This window comes from Rhinoraja longicauda, chromosome 7 (assembly GCF_053455715.1).
Source record: "Rhinoraja longicauda isolate Sanriku21f chromosome 7, sRhiLon1.1, whole genome shotgun sequence".
Classification (NCBI taxonomy): domain Eukaryota; kingdom Metazoa; phylum Chordata; class Chondrichthyes; order Rajiformes; family Arhynchobatidae; genus Rhinoraja; species Rhinoraja longicauda.
Window position 1 is genome coordinate 43,524,621 of NC_135959.1, and position 14,517 is coordinate 43,539,137.

Here is a 14,517-nt window from a genome sequence, read left to right on the forward strand (position 1 = left end):
GTTAGATGATACTGAGAATATTTTAACAATATTGGAGACTGTCTTTAAAGACAAAGTAAAACTTGTGAAATCTATAACGTGTCTTGTCTTCACAGGTGTGGTGATATGATCGTAGCAGTGAATGGACTCTCAACAGCAGGCATGAGCCATTCAGCACTCGTCCCAATGCTAAAAGAACAACGGAACAAAGTGACATTAACTGTCATATCATGGCCGGGAAGCCTTATTTAAATCAAATAAGAATCATGCATTGTATAAGAACATCAGATTCAAATATTAAAAAGATTCACTGAATATTTTAAGCAATCGATATTTAAATGCAAAATCTGAAATGTTTCTTATATAATTTCTTTTAATATTTACATTTGCCACTCCACTATTTGATCAGTATATCTAATCAATATTTTTAATTATTATTATTTGTTCATGAATGTCAAAAGGACACTAATTCAAGAATTTTAAGAGTTATGTAATCAGACATTATTCTGAGCGACAAATCATAAAAGCCTTACCAGTCGGATGATAAATTTCAGACAGCCACAGTAGTTCAAGCCTTTGTGACTTTTGAACCACATGTTACCATGAATGTTGCTTCATTCGTGTGAAACGAACATGTGAAATAACTGCAAGAAATAGAATACAGCTGGTGTTTGAATATATTTCACTGAATCATTGTATACATATAATTATGTGTATGTTTAATTCCTACTACAGTGCATTTTTGTTGAAGGGTAATAGTTGGCAATACTGGCATCAGAGGATATCAACCTCCCAACCTCTAGCATGTTGTATTGGAGCAAAACGTGGAGGAACTCAAAATATTTAAACGTACAAGTAGGCAATGCTCAGTTTTAATATAATCACTTTTGTAGTCCAAACCCCTGAACTTTCTGACAAACAATTAAGAGTGCCTGTTTTAATCTTATTTAAGCGTTTGGCATTTTCTATTTTAACAGTGTTAAAAATATTTTAGTGTTTTTGCTGAATTATTGTCTCATCACAAGTTGCATTAAAGATATTAAATAGTGGTTCGATTATATATTGTAAACGAGAATTTACAAAGCATTATGATCTAAAATAAAAACTGTGTCTGAGAGGATCAGTAATAGAAAGCAAGCAGCCTTTTTATTAAATATGCTTTCATTTGATTAAATGTACTTTAAAATTGTAAACAACGATCTATTTTTGGGGGGGAGGGAATATAAACATATGTAGGGACCAACTGCAGATGCTGGTTTAAACCAAAGACAGACACAAAAAGCTTAAGTAACTCAGTGGGTCAGGCAGCATCTCTGGAGAAAAGGAATAGGTAACATCTCCAGTTGAGACCGTTCTTCAGACAGAGAGTCAGGGGAAAGTGGAACACGTGATATAAACAGTGCTTAGGACAATATTCATACCACTGGATTGTAAGTTGCACAAGCTAAACATGAGCCTGGGCAGCTTACAACCCAGTGGTATGAATATTAATTTCTCTAACTTCAAGTAACCCTTGCATCCCCTCTCTCTCCGGCCCGCCCCCAACATAGTCGTCGTACCAGTATTACTGTCCACTGTCTGAGTAACTCATTGTCAACTATCCCATAGCCAACAATGGCCTATTGTGGGCTCCACATTTCCTTGATTATCATTGCTTTTTGCATATCTTCCATTCATTTGTCCTAAGTACTGTTTATATCTCTCGTTCTTCTTTTCCCTGTCTCTGTCTGAAGAAGGGTTTTGACCTGAAGGGTTTCGACCTATTCCTTTTCTCCAGAGATGCTGTCTGACCCGCTCAGTTACTCCAGCTTTTTGTGTCAATCTGCGGGAATATATACAGTTGAAAATGCACATGTGGGCAGACAGCATTTTTTAAAAATTGACATTTTGCATAGGGTCTTTGATCATAACTTTTTTATTGAATTTTATTGTTCCACTCAAAATATGTTTTTTCTTTCATTTGCACATGATTGTGGCTTGTACAATTGCATAACTTCCAGTTTTCATTTTCAATTTCTTCCATTCACAGCTTTTCCTTCCTGTCTAAGGTTAGCATAAATTAACAAATACGTTATCAGGACTGAGGGTCAATGCATTTCCCTTTGTAGCTCAGGTAAACTTTAGAAACATGATAGAAAGTATTACATTTATCTTTCTATTTCTCATGTAGGGCATAAAGGTAATTGAGTTAAACGATACCTCTTTATACTTTACCTCTGCATACATAATCCTTAGTTTGGTTTAGTTTAGTATTGCCACATGTTCCAAGGTACACTGGAAAGCTTTTGTTTGCATGCTATCCAGTCAAAGATAAGACTATACATGAACGCAATCAAGCCGCCCACCGTGCATAAAGAATAAAGGGTTGAACATTTAGTGCAAAATATAGCATGGAAGTTCGATAAAGTCAGATTAAAGATAGTTCAAAGGTCTCTAATGTGGTTGGTGGGAGATCAGGACCGGACTCTAGCTGATGAGAGGATCGTTTTGTTGCCTGATAACAGCTGGGAAGAAACTGTTCCTGAATCCGGAATTTTCAAAATTCTGTACATCTTGGCTGATCGGAGAGGGGAGAGGAGGGGGAAAAAAGGTCTATCTTATCTGTTTCTTTCATAATTTTGCTCTCCTAATTTGAGGAAGGACATTATTGCTATTGAGGGAGTGCAGTATAGGTTGACCAGGTTCATTCTCGAGATAGCGGGACTGACATATGATGAAAGAATGGGTCGATTGGTCTTGTATTCACTGGAATTTAGCAGGATGAGAGGGGATCTTATAGAAACATAGAGAAAATTCTTAAAGGATTGGACAGGCTAGATGCAGGAAAAATGTTCCCGATGTTGGGGGAATCCAGAACCAGGGGTCACAGTTTAACAATAAGGGGTAGGCCATTTAGGACTGAGATGAGGAAAAACCTTTTCACTCAGAGAGTTGTGAATCTGTGGAATTCCGTGGAAGCCAATTCACTGAATGTTTTCAAGAGGGATTTAGCTCTTAGGGCTAAAGGAATCAAGGGATTATGGGGGAAAAGCAGAAACGGGGTACTGATTATAGATGATCAGCCATGATCATATTGGATGGCGGTGCTGGCTCAAAGGGCCGAATGGCCTACTCCTGCACCTATTTTTCTTTGTTTCTATAATTTTATATACTTCTATCAGATCTCCCCGCCACCTTTGGCGTTCCAGAGAAACCAATCCAAGTGTGTGCAAATGCTCCAAGTAGCTAATACCTCCTAATCAAGGCTTAATGTTGGTAAACTTCCTCTGCAAAGCGTCCAGATCCTTCCTGTAATGGGGCAACTAGAACTACATGCAATACTCTAAATGCGGTCTGACTAAAGTCCTTTAAAGCTGCATCATGACTTCCAAATCACCCAGCTTTTGGAAGGATGTCATTCAGCTGGAAAGAGTGTGGGGAAGATTTTTGAGTGTGTTCCCCGGACTCAAGGGCTTGAGCTAAAAAAGATTGGCAGTCAAGAAACGTATTCCTTGGAGCACAGCAGGGGTGATCTTGTGAAGATGTATAAAATCATGAGAGGAATAACTAGGGTGAATGTACAGTCTTTTGCCCAGGGTAGAGGAATTAAGAACTAGAAGACAGGTTTAATGTGAGAGGGACAAGAATTAATACAAACATGAGGGTCAACTTTTTCACACGGAGGGTGGTGAATATATGGAACAAGCTGCCAGAGGAGGTAGTTGAAGCAAATTATATTACTGCATTTAAAAGAAACTTGGATGGGTACATGGATTGGAAAAGATTACAGGGGTGTGGGCAAATGGGACTAGTTTAGATGGAGCATCTTGGTCGGCATAGGGCTTCATTTTGTGCCACATGACGATGATTCTAGCTATGGAAAAGAATAAAAATGGACCTACTATCACAACATTTAAGAAACATTTGGACGGGCTCATGGATAGGATAGGTTTAGAGTGGTGTGGGCCAAACACAGGCAGGTGGGACTAGTGTAGATGGGGCATGTTCTATGGCGTGGGCAAGTTGGGCCAAAGAGCCTGTTTCAATGCTCTAAGACTCTATGACCAGGAGGTAAGTTCCTGACTTAGGAGAACTCCTTTTCAGCATCATGAGACAGGTCCTGGCACAAGTAGACGAGCCACAGTCACGTGCAGGTGGGTCTACATCCCATACTTGGAAGTCAATTTAAAGGTGAAATGTAGAGAATTCAGCTCTAAAATGTTCCCAGAAGAGTGGAAGGTAAGAAGAACAAATTCCAGAAAGCATGCATGCCAATTGCTAGAGGGTGGAATAAAGATTTTTTTTAAAGCAATTGGTGGTGTCGAGGAATTAAAAATGAAACCCAACAGGAAGTGTGGGGAAAACCTAAAGGAATAAGGATGTCAAAGAGAGGGCGTCAAATGCTACCGGAAGGCAAAATGAAACAAAATCTCACAGTATTGCATGTAAAAGGGGCATATTAAGGGCAAGAGGGTAATCAGGAAAAGACTAGGACCTTTGAGGGGGGGGGGGGGGGGCAATCAATGTATGGAGCCAGAGGTCTTATATTAATATCTATCATCTACATTCACTAAGGATGTTGCAGTTGGTTGAATGGCCTGTCCAGTAAACAGGAGGTCTTGAAACATAGAAAATGTTCGAGCCAGCACCGCCATTCATTGTGATCATGGCTGATCGTCACCAATCAATAACCCGTGCCTGCCTTCTCCCCATATCCCTTGATTCCACTAGCCCTTAGAGCTCTATCTAACTCTCTCATAAATCCATCCAGTGATTTGGCTTCCACTGCCCTCTGTGGCAGAGAATTCCACAAATTCACAACTCTCTGGGTGAAAAAGTTCATTCTCACCTCAGTTTTAAATGGCCTTCCCTTTATTCTAAGACTGTGACCCCTGGTTCTGGACTCGCCCAACATTGGGAACATTTTTCCTGCATCTAGCTTGTCCAGTCCTTTTATAATTTTATATATTTCTATAAGATCCCCTCTCATCCTTCTAAACTCTCCTCTCATCCTTCTAAACTTGAGTTTGAATATCAGCGGTGCCTATGAAGAAAATAATATTTTAAGGGCGGCACAGTGGTAGAGTTGCTGCCTTACAGTGCCAGAGTCCCGGTTTCGATCCTGACTACGGGTGGAATATGCAACAAATAAAAACACATGATCGGAATAGATAGGGTAAATGCACAGTCTTATACCCAGAGTACAACAATCATGAACCAGAGGACATAGGTTTAAGGTGAGGGGGGGAAAGATTAATAGGAACCTGAGGGGCAATTTTTGTTTTCACAAAGGGGTGGTAGGCATATGTAACAAGCTGCCAGAGGAGGTAGTTGAGGCAGGCACTAGCACATTTAAGAAAGATTTGGACAGGTACATGGATAGAATAGGTTTAGAGGGCTACATGCAGACAGGTGGGACATGTAGATGGGGCATGTTGGTAGGTGTGTCATTCAAACAAAAAACACATAAAGGTTAAAGTCAGTGATCATTAATATCCCAGGCTCAATTATGATGTATGCCTGTTTATCATTAGTATTCACTCAACAATTTCTAAATAGTGACAAGTAGACGGCACTGATTTATGGAAGAGCATCGATTTATACTTGGTAAAAATCTTCATTGTTAATTGAAAACTTTCAGTCATATATAGTACCATTTTGATGGATTAATAGCTCTGGGGGAAATATCTTATAAAGGTACTTAACACCATTTTAACCAGGAAGCAAACTGCAATTATGTAACTGATAGACATATTCAATGTTGTGCAAATCTGTGTGATTTGAAAAATATTACATTTAATGCAACCTATTCAATTAATATGTGGTAATTACATTTTACAGCGTACTTTATTCCTCTCAGAATACATCAGTTTTGTTTTACATCATAAAGTTTTAGAGCTTGAATAGATGCACCAAATTTTTCAGAGAATAATTGTAACTTCAGCTGGCTGTTATTTAATGATCTACCAATGATCTTCCTGCTGACTGATTAACATACACCAAAAGCTTTTCACTGTATCTCGGTACATATGACAATAAATTAAAAACGCAAACTCAAAATATACATTTTAAGCTTGATTTTAAAAAGCAATTTTTCAAACTTATCAATTACATATACATCTTCAAAGTTTGCAGTTTCAGAAGTGAAATTCAATTTAAAAAGACTAAAATATTTAACTAAATGATTCTGATCTAATGTTGCCGATAATTACTCAACCTACAGAAAGATGTTTTGAGCCAATAAAATATTTATAAACTATAGAAAGACTTGTAATTTTATATATCTATAATTTAGTTTAAACAGTAGATTGTAGACATCTTAAGTTTAATGTAAAGCATTTGAAATACATTTGTTATGGGTGTGTTATTACTGGTGCCCCAAAATCAATATACTGTAGTAAAAAATTCAAAGGTTCAAAATTCAGTTTTACAAATTCAGCAAACAATAAAGGCAAGTGAAAGTTGAAATCAGTACTTTTCAAAAAAATATTTTGATGACTATTCTACTACAGAGGACAATGCTCCTTAAGAGAGGACTCCTTAGAAGGATGAGAGGAGATCTTATCAAAATGTATAAGATTATTAAGGGGTTGGACATGTTAGAGGCAGGAAACATGTTCCCAATGTTGGGGGAGTCCAGAACAAGGGGCCACAGTTTAAGAATAAGGGGTAGGCCATTTAGAACTGAGATGAGGAAAACTTTTTCAGTCAGAGAGTTGTGAATCTGTGGAATTCTCTGCCTCAGAAGGCAGTGGAGGCCAATTCTCTGAATGCATTCAAGAGAGAGCTGGATAGAGCTCTTAAGGATAGTGGAGTCAGGGGGTATGGGGAAAAGGCAGGAATGGGGTACTGATTGAGAATGATCAGCCATGATCACATTGAATGGCTCGAAGGGCCGAATGGCCTCCTCCTGCACCTATTGTCTATTGTCTATTGAGAGGAAGGTTAGTAGAATTAAACTCAATAGTGGATGTGCATTAAAATAATAAAACCATTTCGCTGAACACTAACACTCGGTCTGCCAAGGCCTATAGTATCACCCAGTTGCTAATCATTTTAATGTCTTCCTAATCCCTGTTCTGGGCCTCCTCCAGTGCCAGAGTGAGGACACATGCAAATTGGAGAAACAGCACCTCATATTTCATTTGGGCAGCTTATGTACATTGATTTTTTTTAAATTTTGGGTGACTTCTCCATACACTCCCATTCCCCCTGCCCTCACTCTCACCCCCCCCTCCCCCCTTCTCAACTAAAAGTTGGTTAAGCAGTTCTACAGTTCGCAACGATGTTTCCCTCTTGGGATCACAGTCCCGAGCTAATAATGAGCCTATCAGAGAACCATCCTGCCTGAGGCCATCTGTTGCCTGCCGGCCATGATTTATCCTGGTCTTTTCTTGCTTCCAGTTCCCTCCGTCCCCCCCCCACCCTCCTACAATCAGTGTGAAGAAGGGTCCAGAGTTGAAACGTTACCAATCCACTTTTCTCCAGTGATCCAGCATGACCCGCTGAGTTACTCCAGCACTTTGTGTCTCCCTTGCCAACTGGAGTCTTTTCAAGCCATTATCATAGTTGGAATTAGCTGAAACTAGTCAGATTCAGGCAAAATATGAAGTTAACTTTCCCTAATTTTTTCCTCTTTCCGAAAGCCACATACTGCTATTTTTCATGAATACTACAGATGCAGATGAATTTCTAGTGTGGTGCTGCAGTGTTAATGAATTCCCAGTTGTCCACATTCTATAATCTATGTTTTGAATATGGGGCCCAAATGTAATACATCCTAGAACATAGAGACTGCCAATGCTGGAATCTTCAGTAAAGAGCTAAAAAAAAACAGTTTTTAAACTGGGTTTAAAACTGAGAACAGACAACGTTTCAGGTTGGGACCCTTCAGCAGACTCTGAAAAAGGGTCTTCACTCTGAAGAAGGATTGCAACGCAAAATATTGTCTGTTCTCCGGTTGAAACTGTAAGTAAAATGGGTGAAAATGTAGCTGCTGGATAATACACAAAACGATACAAAGTGCTGGAGTAACTCAGCAGGTCAGGCAGCATCTCTAGAGAACATGGGTAGATGAAGGTTCGGGTCAAGACCCGGAATGAGGGATCCGTTAGGCAAGAGAAATGCCACATTTTATGTTCAGCCACCAAATGGAAAAGTGGAATATCCATTCGATGCGTCTGTAAAATAACAAACAAAATACAACCTTTTCTGTGTATAATATAAAATTACATTAACCATAAATAAAATGCCAGGAAATAAACTGTCATGCCAAATTTACCTGAAACAAATAATCTGAAAAAAAAATTCATTTGAAAAAGCTAGATGGATTTTATATTTGCATGACTTGATTACAGTTCAAATAATCTGCCATCAGTATGAACCATTTGCTTCTGAAATTCTTTACATAATTTTACTTATGTAAATCTAATGTTTAGAAACATCCACTGACAAATTAAAATAATCTAATGTAACCATCACTAATTGAACGTTAAGTTTTCCCTTACGCAGTTCAACTAAGATTTAAATATGTAGGAAAGAACTGCAGATGTTGGTTTATACCGACCGAAGTTAGACACAAAATGCTGGAGTAGCTCAGCGGGTCAGGCAGCATCTGTGGAGAAAAGGAATAGGTGACATTTTGGGTTTGAAGAAGGGTTCCGACCTGAAACGTCACCTGTTCCTTTTCTCCAGAGATGCTGTCTGACCCGTTGAGCTACTCCAGCATTTTGCGTCCAACTAAGATTTAAATTTGTTGTTTATTTCAATTTGAGAAGAGGTTACATCGGAAATGTTAACCAACTTTCTCTGCCAATTACTTAATAAACAATTGATTTTTTTTTAAAAATCTACTTTATAACTCTCCAATCTGTGATGGCATTTTATTTTTCTGTAATTGTTACTTTTTTTTAAAAAGAGGCAAAGAAAAGTTAAGCTCGACCCAAAATAACAAATTGCAAGCATTTCCCAGCCGCTGCAGTCTCTGCACACAAAAGCCACCAGCAGTCCTCATTGTAACAGCCTGCCCGCTACTCCCACTGCATGCCCACTATGTACAGAATGTTAATAGCCCACAGTGGATGAATAGGCTTTGTGGTGTACTTGAAACATATAAAAATGGCCTAAGCATTAAACAAGATAAAAGGGAAAAGGGCAGTAATGAATTTTGTGGAAAATGAACATTAATGGTACTAGCATTACTCATGTTCCATATAACAAATTATTGGAAATTTGACAAGCACACCAAATTATCTACTCATCTACTGCTGTAAGCCCTTTGGAGCCTCCAAAGCCAGCAGAAGCAAGACAATTTAAGCTAATTTTACTATTTATAACAATAGAGTAGACCATTAAGACAAATTAATGTCATTATCAAGTTTCTATGAAAATGACAAATACCACCGTTTCAAGCAGCTTTAGAGGCTGTTGACTATAATGAAATTGCCTGAACAGGTACTGAAAAGAAACACTCCAAATAATTATTTTCTAGTAGCTTGTTTGTCTCCTGTTCATTCATTTGCCTACACTACAATTAGTTCGACACACAATATATGGACACTAACAGTCAACATTATGCAGCATTAGTCCTAATTGGGCAATTACAGTGCAGTTTTCCTCTTTTATAGCCACTGAAGAGAGAACCATATACACATTCTGAAGGGCATGAACGGGCGTGTTGGAGTAACTTGAAAATGATCAATTTCTGTTCTGCTATTTTATCTGTGCTCCCCAGCCTTGTAACAAAGCTCTTATTAAGAGTCCATAGGTAGGAATTCATTCATGATTATTAATATTCAGTCTTAGCTTTTTATCATGCTTGCCGTAATATTAAAGATACAGTGTTTATGCAAATGTTCAACTAATAACAACAATGTGGTGTGAAACGCCGTGCGTTTAATGGGCTAGACCGAAGAAATGTCATATTTGAAGAGACTGCTTGATATTAAAACCCGGCAAAAAATCTTCTTTTAAGACAACAACTTGAATTCAAATTCTACCAATGCAGCTTAAAAGATGGATATATCATTTGATTTTCACCCCAAGGCAAAGTATATCTTTAATGTATCTGAACTTTGATTACTGTTTATCTGCTCTACGGTTCATTCTTATTTGGATTTCGACCATTAGATTAATAATTACCTTAAAACGTTCAACTCATGTCTGTGTCAGATTTCCATTAGCTTCAATTTACTGTGCCCATCAAAGGAACTTTAGCAAAATACTAAGCAAAATAAAAATAATAGGCAGTAATAAATTGTAATCATGACACCCAGGCATAATACAAATTTATCGACTAAAAGGTCTTATCAATAGACACATGGATATGCAGGGAATGGAGGGATATGGATCATGTGCAGGCAGATGAGATTAGTTTATCTTGGCGTCATGTTTGGCACGGACATTGTGGGCCGAAGGGCCTGTTCCTGTGCTGTACTGTTCTGCATTATACGTAGACGGGCAGGATTTCCATGGACCCGCTTGACAGACAGAATGACAAAATGTATCCATTTTGGCTGAAATGGCAGACTTTGCTCATCCTGGTCTTTCCTTTCACAAGAGTCCTCATCTGAGATAGCACTACACACACACACACACACACACAAAGGACAGAAGAAACCTGAAAATAATTAAAATTGCTTTGTTGCTTAACTGCAGCTGAAGATCGCTAAATAATTAATTCATTTTTCGTACCAAAAGATACAGCCTTTACTTCATGAGAAAACAGCCAGCATGCTTTATGGGATAGTAGTTGTACAGAATTAAACCTTCCTGGGTAAACTTATCAGCTGTCATCCAAAATACTACGGCCACAATTACTGTCATTCCACCCATTCTGTTAGTGAAGATGGCTTCTATAGCTTTAGTGGAGCTGCCGCCAGTTTCTTTCATTTAATTAATTGACAGGAAACATATTGTTAACACCGTTCTGTGCCTTGTGTTCAGAGGCTGAAAGAAGTGGATATCTTTTCTTGTCTTTACAACTACTAAGCATTACTTTTTTTTTGGTAGTCAACGCAGTGCAAGTATTACATAAAAGAGTGACACATTGAAATTCAGAGCAGAATCTGGCTTGGGATGTGCGTTAGCATCGCTGACAACTTCATTTATTTGCAAGTAAACATCAGCATCATTATGCATCAACTAATTAAACTCTCTTCCACAGCATTTATTCTATTAAGTGCCTCTGAGTGTATCATGCATTAGTGTAAACCATGGTATCTGCATTTAAGATAATGGATATATTTTTATTGAAGTGAAATATGGGCTATTAATCACTGCTATCAATATTGTTGTTGAGCAGCATTATTAACTCACACAACAGTCCGCAAGCAGCACTCCAGCATCAATATTCTCCATATAATGTTTTCGTTAAATGGAAGCTTTATTGTCACACTGAAATGTTTCTGCTTATTAAAATAATTATCTTGTGGTACAATATTATATTCAAAATGACATTTTAAAATGATTATGAATGTTGTGGAAGAAAATGTATGCATATTCTATTAAATAATTATGTATCATTGAAGCAAAAAGACAGGAAAAATATTCAACCTGTCTCATAATACAAATACAATTAACAAAATAGTTTAGGAGCTGAATAGAATACCTAGACAATATAATGGAATATTTAAAAAAAGAATGAAATGTTCAGAATAATATTTTCTGCCAAATTAGCAGTCTACTTTTAAATATTTTTTTTTTTAAATTACAGGTATATAGAAATTAAAAAGTTTTAAATATTCAATGGTACAACTACTAATAATTCAATGGTACAACTACTAATTCAAGCAGAAAATTGATCACTGCAAAGATTTTAAAGGGTTGTTGATAAAATGGATTTCCAAGGTAATTTTACTATCATTAATGAATACTACTAACTGGTGGCATTTTCAAGTTACTGGTTAAATCCAAAGTATGTGTGAAAATCTAAATAAAGGAATAAGTTAAATTGAAGAGATGTTTTCTTTAAATATATGCATCCATTCGGCTGTATCACATTTAAAGCAAGTCCCATGATCACACCAGTGCATCAACGGTGTAATTATAAAACCAACTAACGAAGCATCAGGAAGCCTTCTTTTCAAACGTGAAAAGGCTTTCATTCTGTTCCATAGTTAAACTTTTAAAATCCGCTGAACCATGCCTGCAGCTCCCCACCTGTTTGAAAGAAACCCACAGATTTAATGAAAGCTGTCTTTTCTATTTGGTCGTATAAACAGTCAGTGTATTAACTGCAACTTCCATCTTTTGTCAACCTCCTGCTCTCCTTCCAACATTCCCCACCAGCCCAAGATCAGCCGTTCACGGCTCTTTTGAAGGCACCAATCAGTCTTTCAGTCATATGAATCGCTTGCAATGCCCGGTTTTATAGAAGAGCTGTATTGAAACTACAACTTAACAGTCTCTGATATCAATTTAAATATTACATAATTGTAGATTTTTTTTTATTAACTTCACGGTGTGTTGTGACAGGAACCAAATACCATCCTTCATCCGGGAAGGAGAGAAACGGACTAACCCCTTGCCTCTCAACTCATGCCCACTGAACGCAGCCTGGGACTGGGAAATGTGTGTTGACCTAGACCAGAGACTTTCCTTCCCAGTTGAAATCGCAGTTACCAACCTGCGACCAGACCTCGTCCTCTGGTCCAACTCCTGTCAGCATGTTTTCATCATTGAGCTGACGGTCCCCTGGGAGGAGGCTGTGGACGAGGCATATGAAAGGAAAAGGTTGAGATATTCCAACCTTGCAGTAGAGGCAGAGGAGCGAGGTTGGAGTGTAAGGGTGCGTCCAGTGGAGGTGGGGTGCAGGGGCTTTGTAGCCAGTTCCACCGCAAGGCTCCTGAGGGAAGTAGGAGTCAGAGGGCAGGCCCAAAAGACAGCAACCAAAGAACTTGCCAATGCCGCCAAACGGAGCAGTCACTGGCTGTGGCTGAAAAGAAGAGATGCTGTCTGGGCTGCCACGTGACCATCTAGAGGCTAACCATAAGATGCACACCCAGGTCTGATCACCCTGCGGTGGGCCTGCCTCGACTGAGGGTGTCTTGTGATAAAAGGCCGAAACACCCAGCGACGTTGAGGTACACAACTGAAGATGTGTCTGAATGGTAGCAACATCACCTAGTGGTCATCCCCAAGAACAACACCATGCAAGTCAATTGTAGTGCAAAACTTCAGGGATTGTAACAGCCAGTCCTACTAATCAAAATATAATTTTTTTAATTAACTTCACGGTGTGTTGTGACAGGAAGGCTGGAAGGATAGCTGCCAAACTGGCCATTCCTTTTCCAGTCTTCTACTGATGGTCATAGAGTCATACAGCATGGAAGCAGGCCCTTCTACCTAACTTGCCCACGCCGACCAAGATGCCCCATCTACGCTAGACCCCACATGTCCACATTGGGCCCACATCCCTCTAAAACTTTCCAATCCATGTACCTACTCAAATGTATTTAAAATGTTGTTATACTACCTGCCTCAACTACCTCCTCTGCATCTCGTTCCATACGCCTACCATCCTCTGTACGAAGTTATCCCTCAGCTTCTCATCCCATCTACCCCCCCCCCCCCCCCCCCCCCCATGATCCTATAGATCTCTCTGGGAGAAGATGGAGCCTGAACGCAGGAACAGTCCAGGCTTAAAGGCCACAGCATTTTCCTTCATCTATCCAACTCCTGAACCTACCACCTCGTTTACATCCCATTCCCAGAGGTATTGCCATGTACCTTACCTCATTGATTATTCCATTATTGTACTTGTCTTTGTAATGTAAAAGGAAACGGGAGCACACAGAGAAAACCCACGCAGGTCACGAGGAGAATGTATAAGCTCCGTACAGACAGTGCCTACGGTCAGGATTGAACCTGGGTCTCTGGCACCGGAAGGCGGCAACTCTACCGCTGCACCACTGTGCTGCTCCTTTTGAACTACAGTGTTGTATCATTCTGCTATTTTTTCGTCATCATTGCATTTATTGCGGTATTTATCATTACTGTATGTAACCTGTTACCTGTTGTCACATGTGACCTGTTGTCACATAATCTTACTCGTTGGTTATTCCATTGTTATACTTCAATATATATACTTCAATTTGGGGTGGCATTGTCGCACAGTGGTAGAGTTGCTTCCTTACAGCGCCAGACACCCGGGTTCGATCCCGATTACGGGTGCTGTCTGTACAGAGTTTATACTTCTCACTGTGACCGCGTGGGTTTCCTCTGAGTGCTCCGGTTTCCTCCCACATTCCAAAGACGTGTAGGTTTGTAGGTTAAGTGGATTTAGTAAATTGTCCCAAGTGTGTAGGATAGAACCAGTGTACTGGGATCACTGGTCAGCGCGGACCCAGTGGGCCGAAGGGCCTGTTTCCACTCTGCAACTCTAAACTAAACTAAACTGAACTATTATTTTGCACCACTCAGTGCACTTTCATTTGCACCAATCTGCTGTTTTTCACTTGCCGCTGTATTTATTATTGTACTATCATTATCGTATATATGCTTTATACTCTGTGAGCCTCTTGTGAAGAAGGAATTCTATTGCAGCCTGGTATATAAGGC

General features: G+C 39.2%; 1 protein-coding gene and 1 long non-coding RNA gene across 3 annotated transcripts in view; one reads left to right on the forward strand and one right to left on the reverse strand.

The window, feature by feature from the left end:
* The window catches only part of lnx2a (ligand of numb-protein X 2a), an 80,423-nt gene extending 79,376 nt beyond the window's left edge, over positions 1 to 1,047 (forward strand). The window contains exon 11 of the mRNA XM_078402394.1: positions 96 to 1,047. Coding sequence (XP_078258520.1) covers positions 96 to 231 — 136 coding nt within the window. The 3' untranslated portion in view covers positions 232 to 1,047. The remainder of the gene's footprint in view (positions 1 to 95) is intronic.
* The window catches only part of LOC144595208 (uncharacterized), a 23,989-nt gene continuing 9,472 nt past the window's right edge, over positions 1 to 14,517 (reverse strand). The window contains exons 2-4 of one of the 2 annotated variants that reach the window (XR_013547469.1): positions 10,099 to 10,180; positions 513 to 623; positions 1 to 168 (exon numbers count right to left, since the gene is read on the reverse strand). This is a non-coding gene — a long non-coding RNA (uncharacterized LOC144595208). The remainder of the gene's footprint in view (positions 169 to 512; positions 624 to 10,098; positions 10,181 to 14,517) is intronic. The other variant, XR_013547470.1, reaches the window with a different exon arrangement.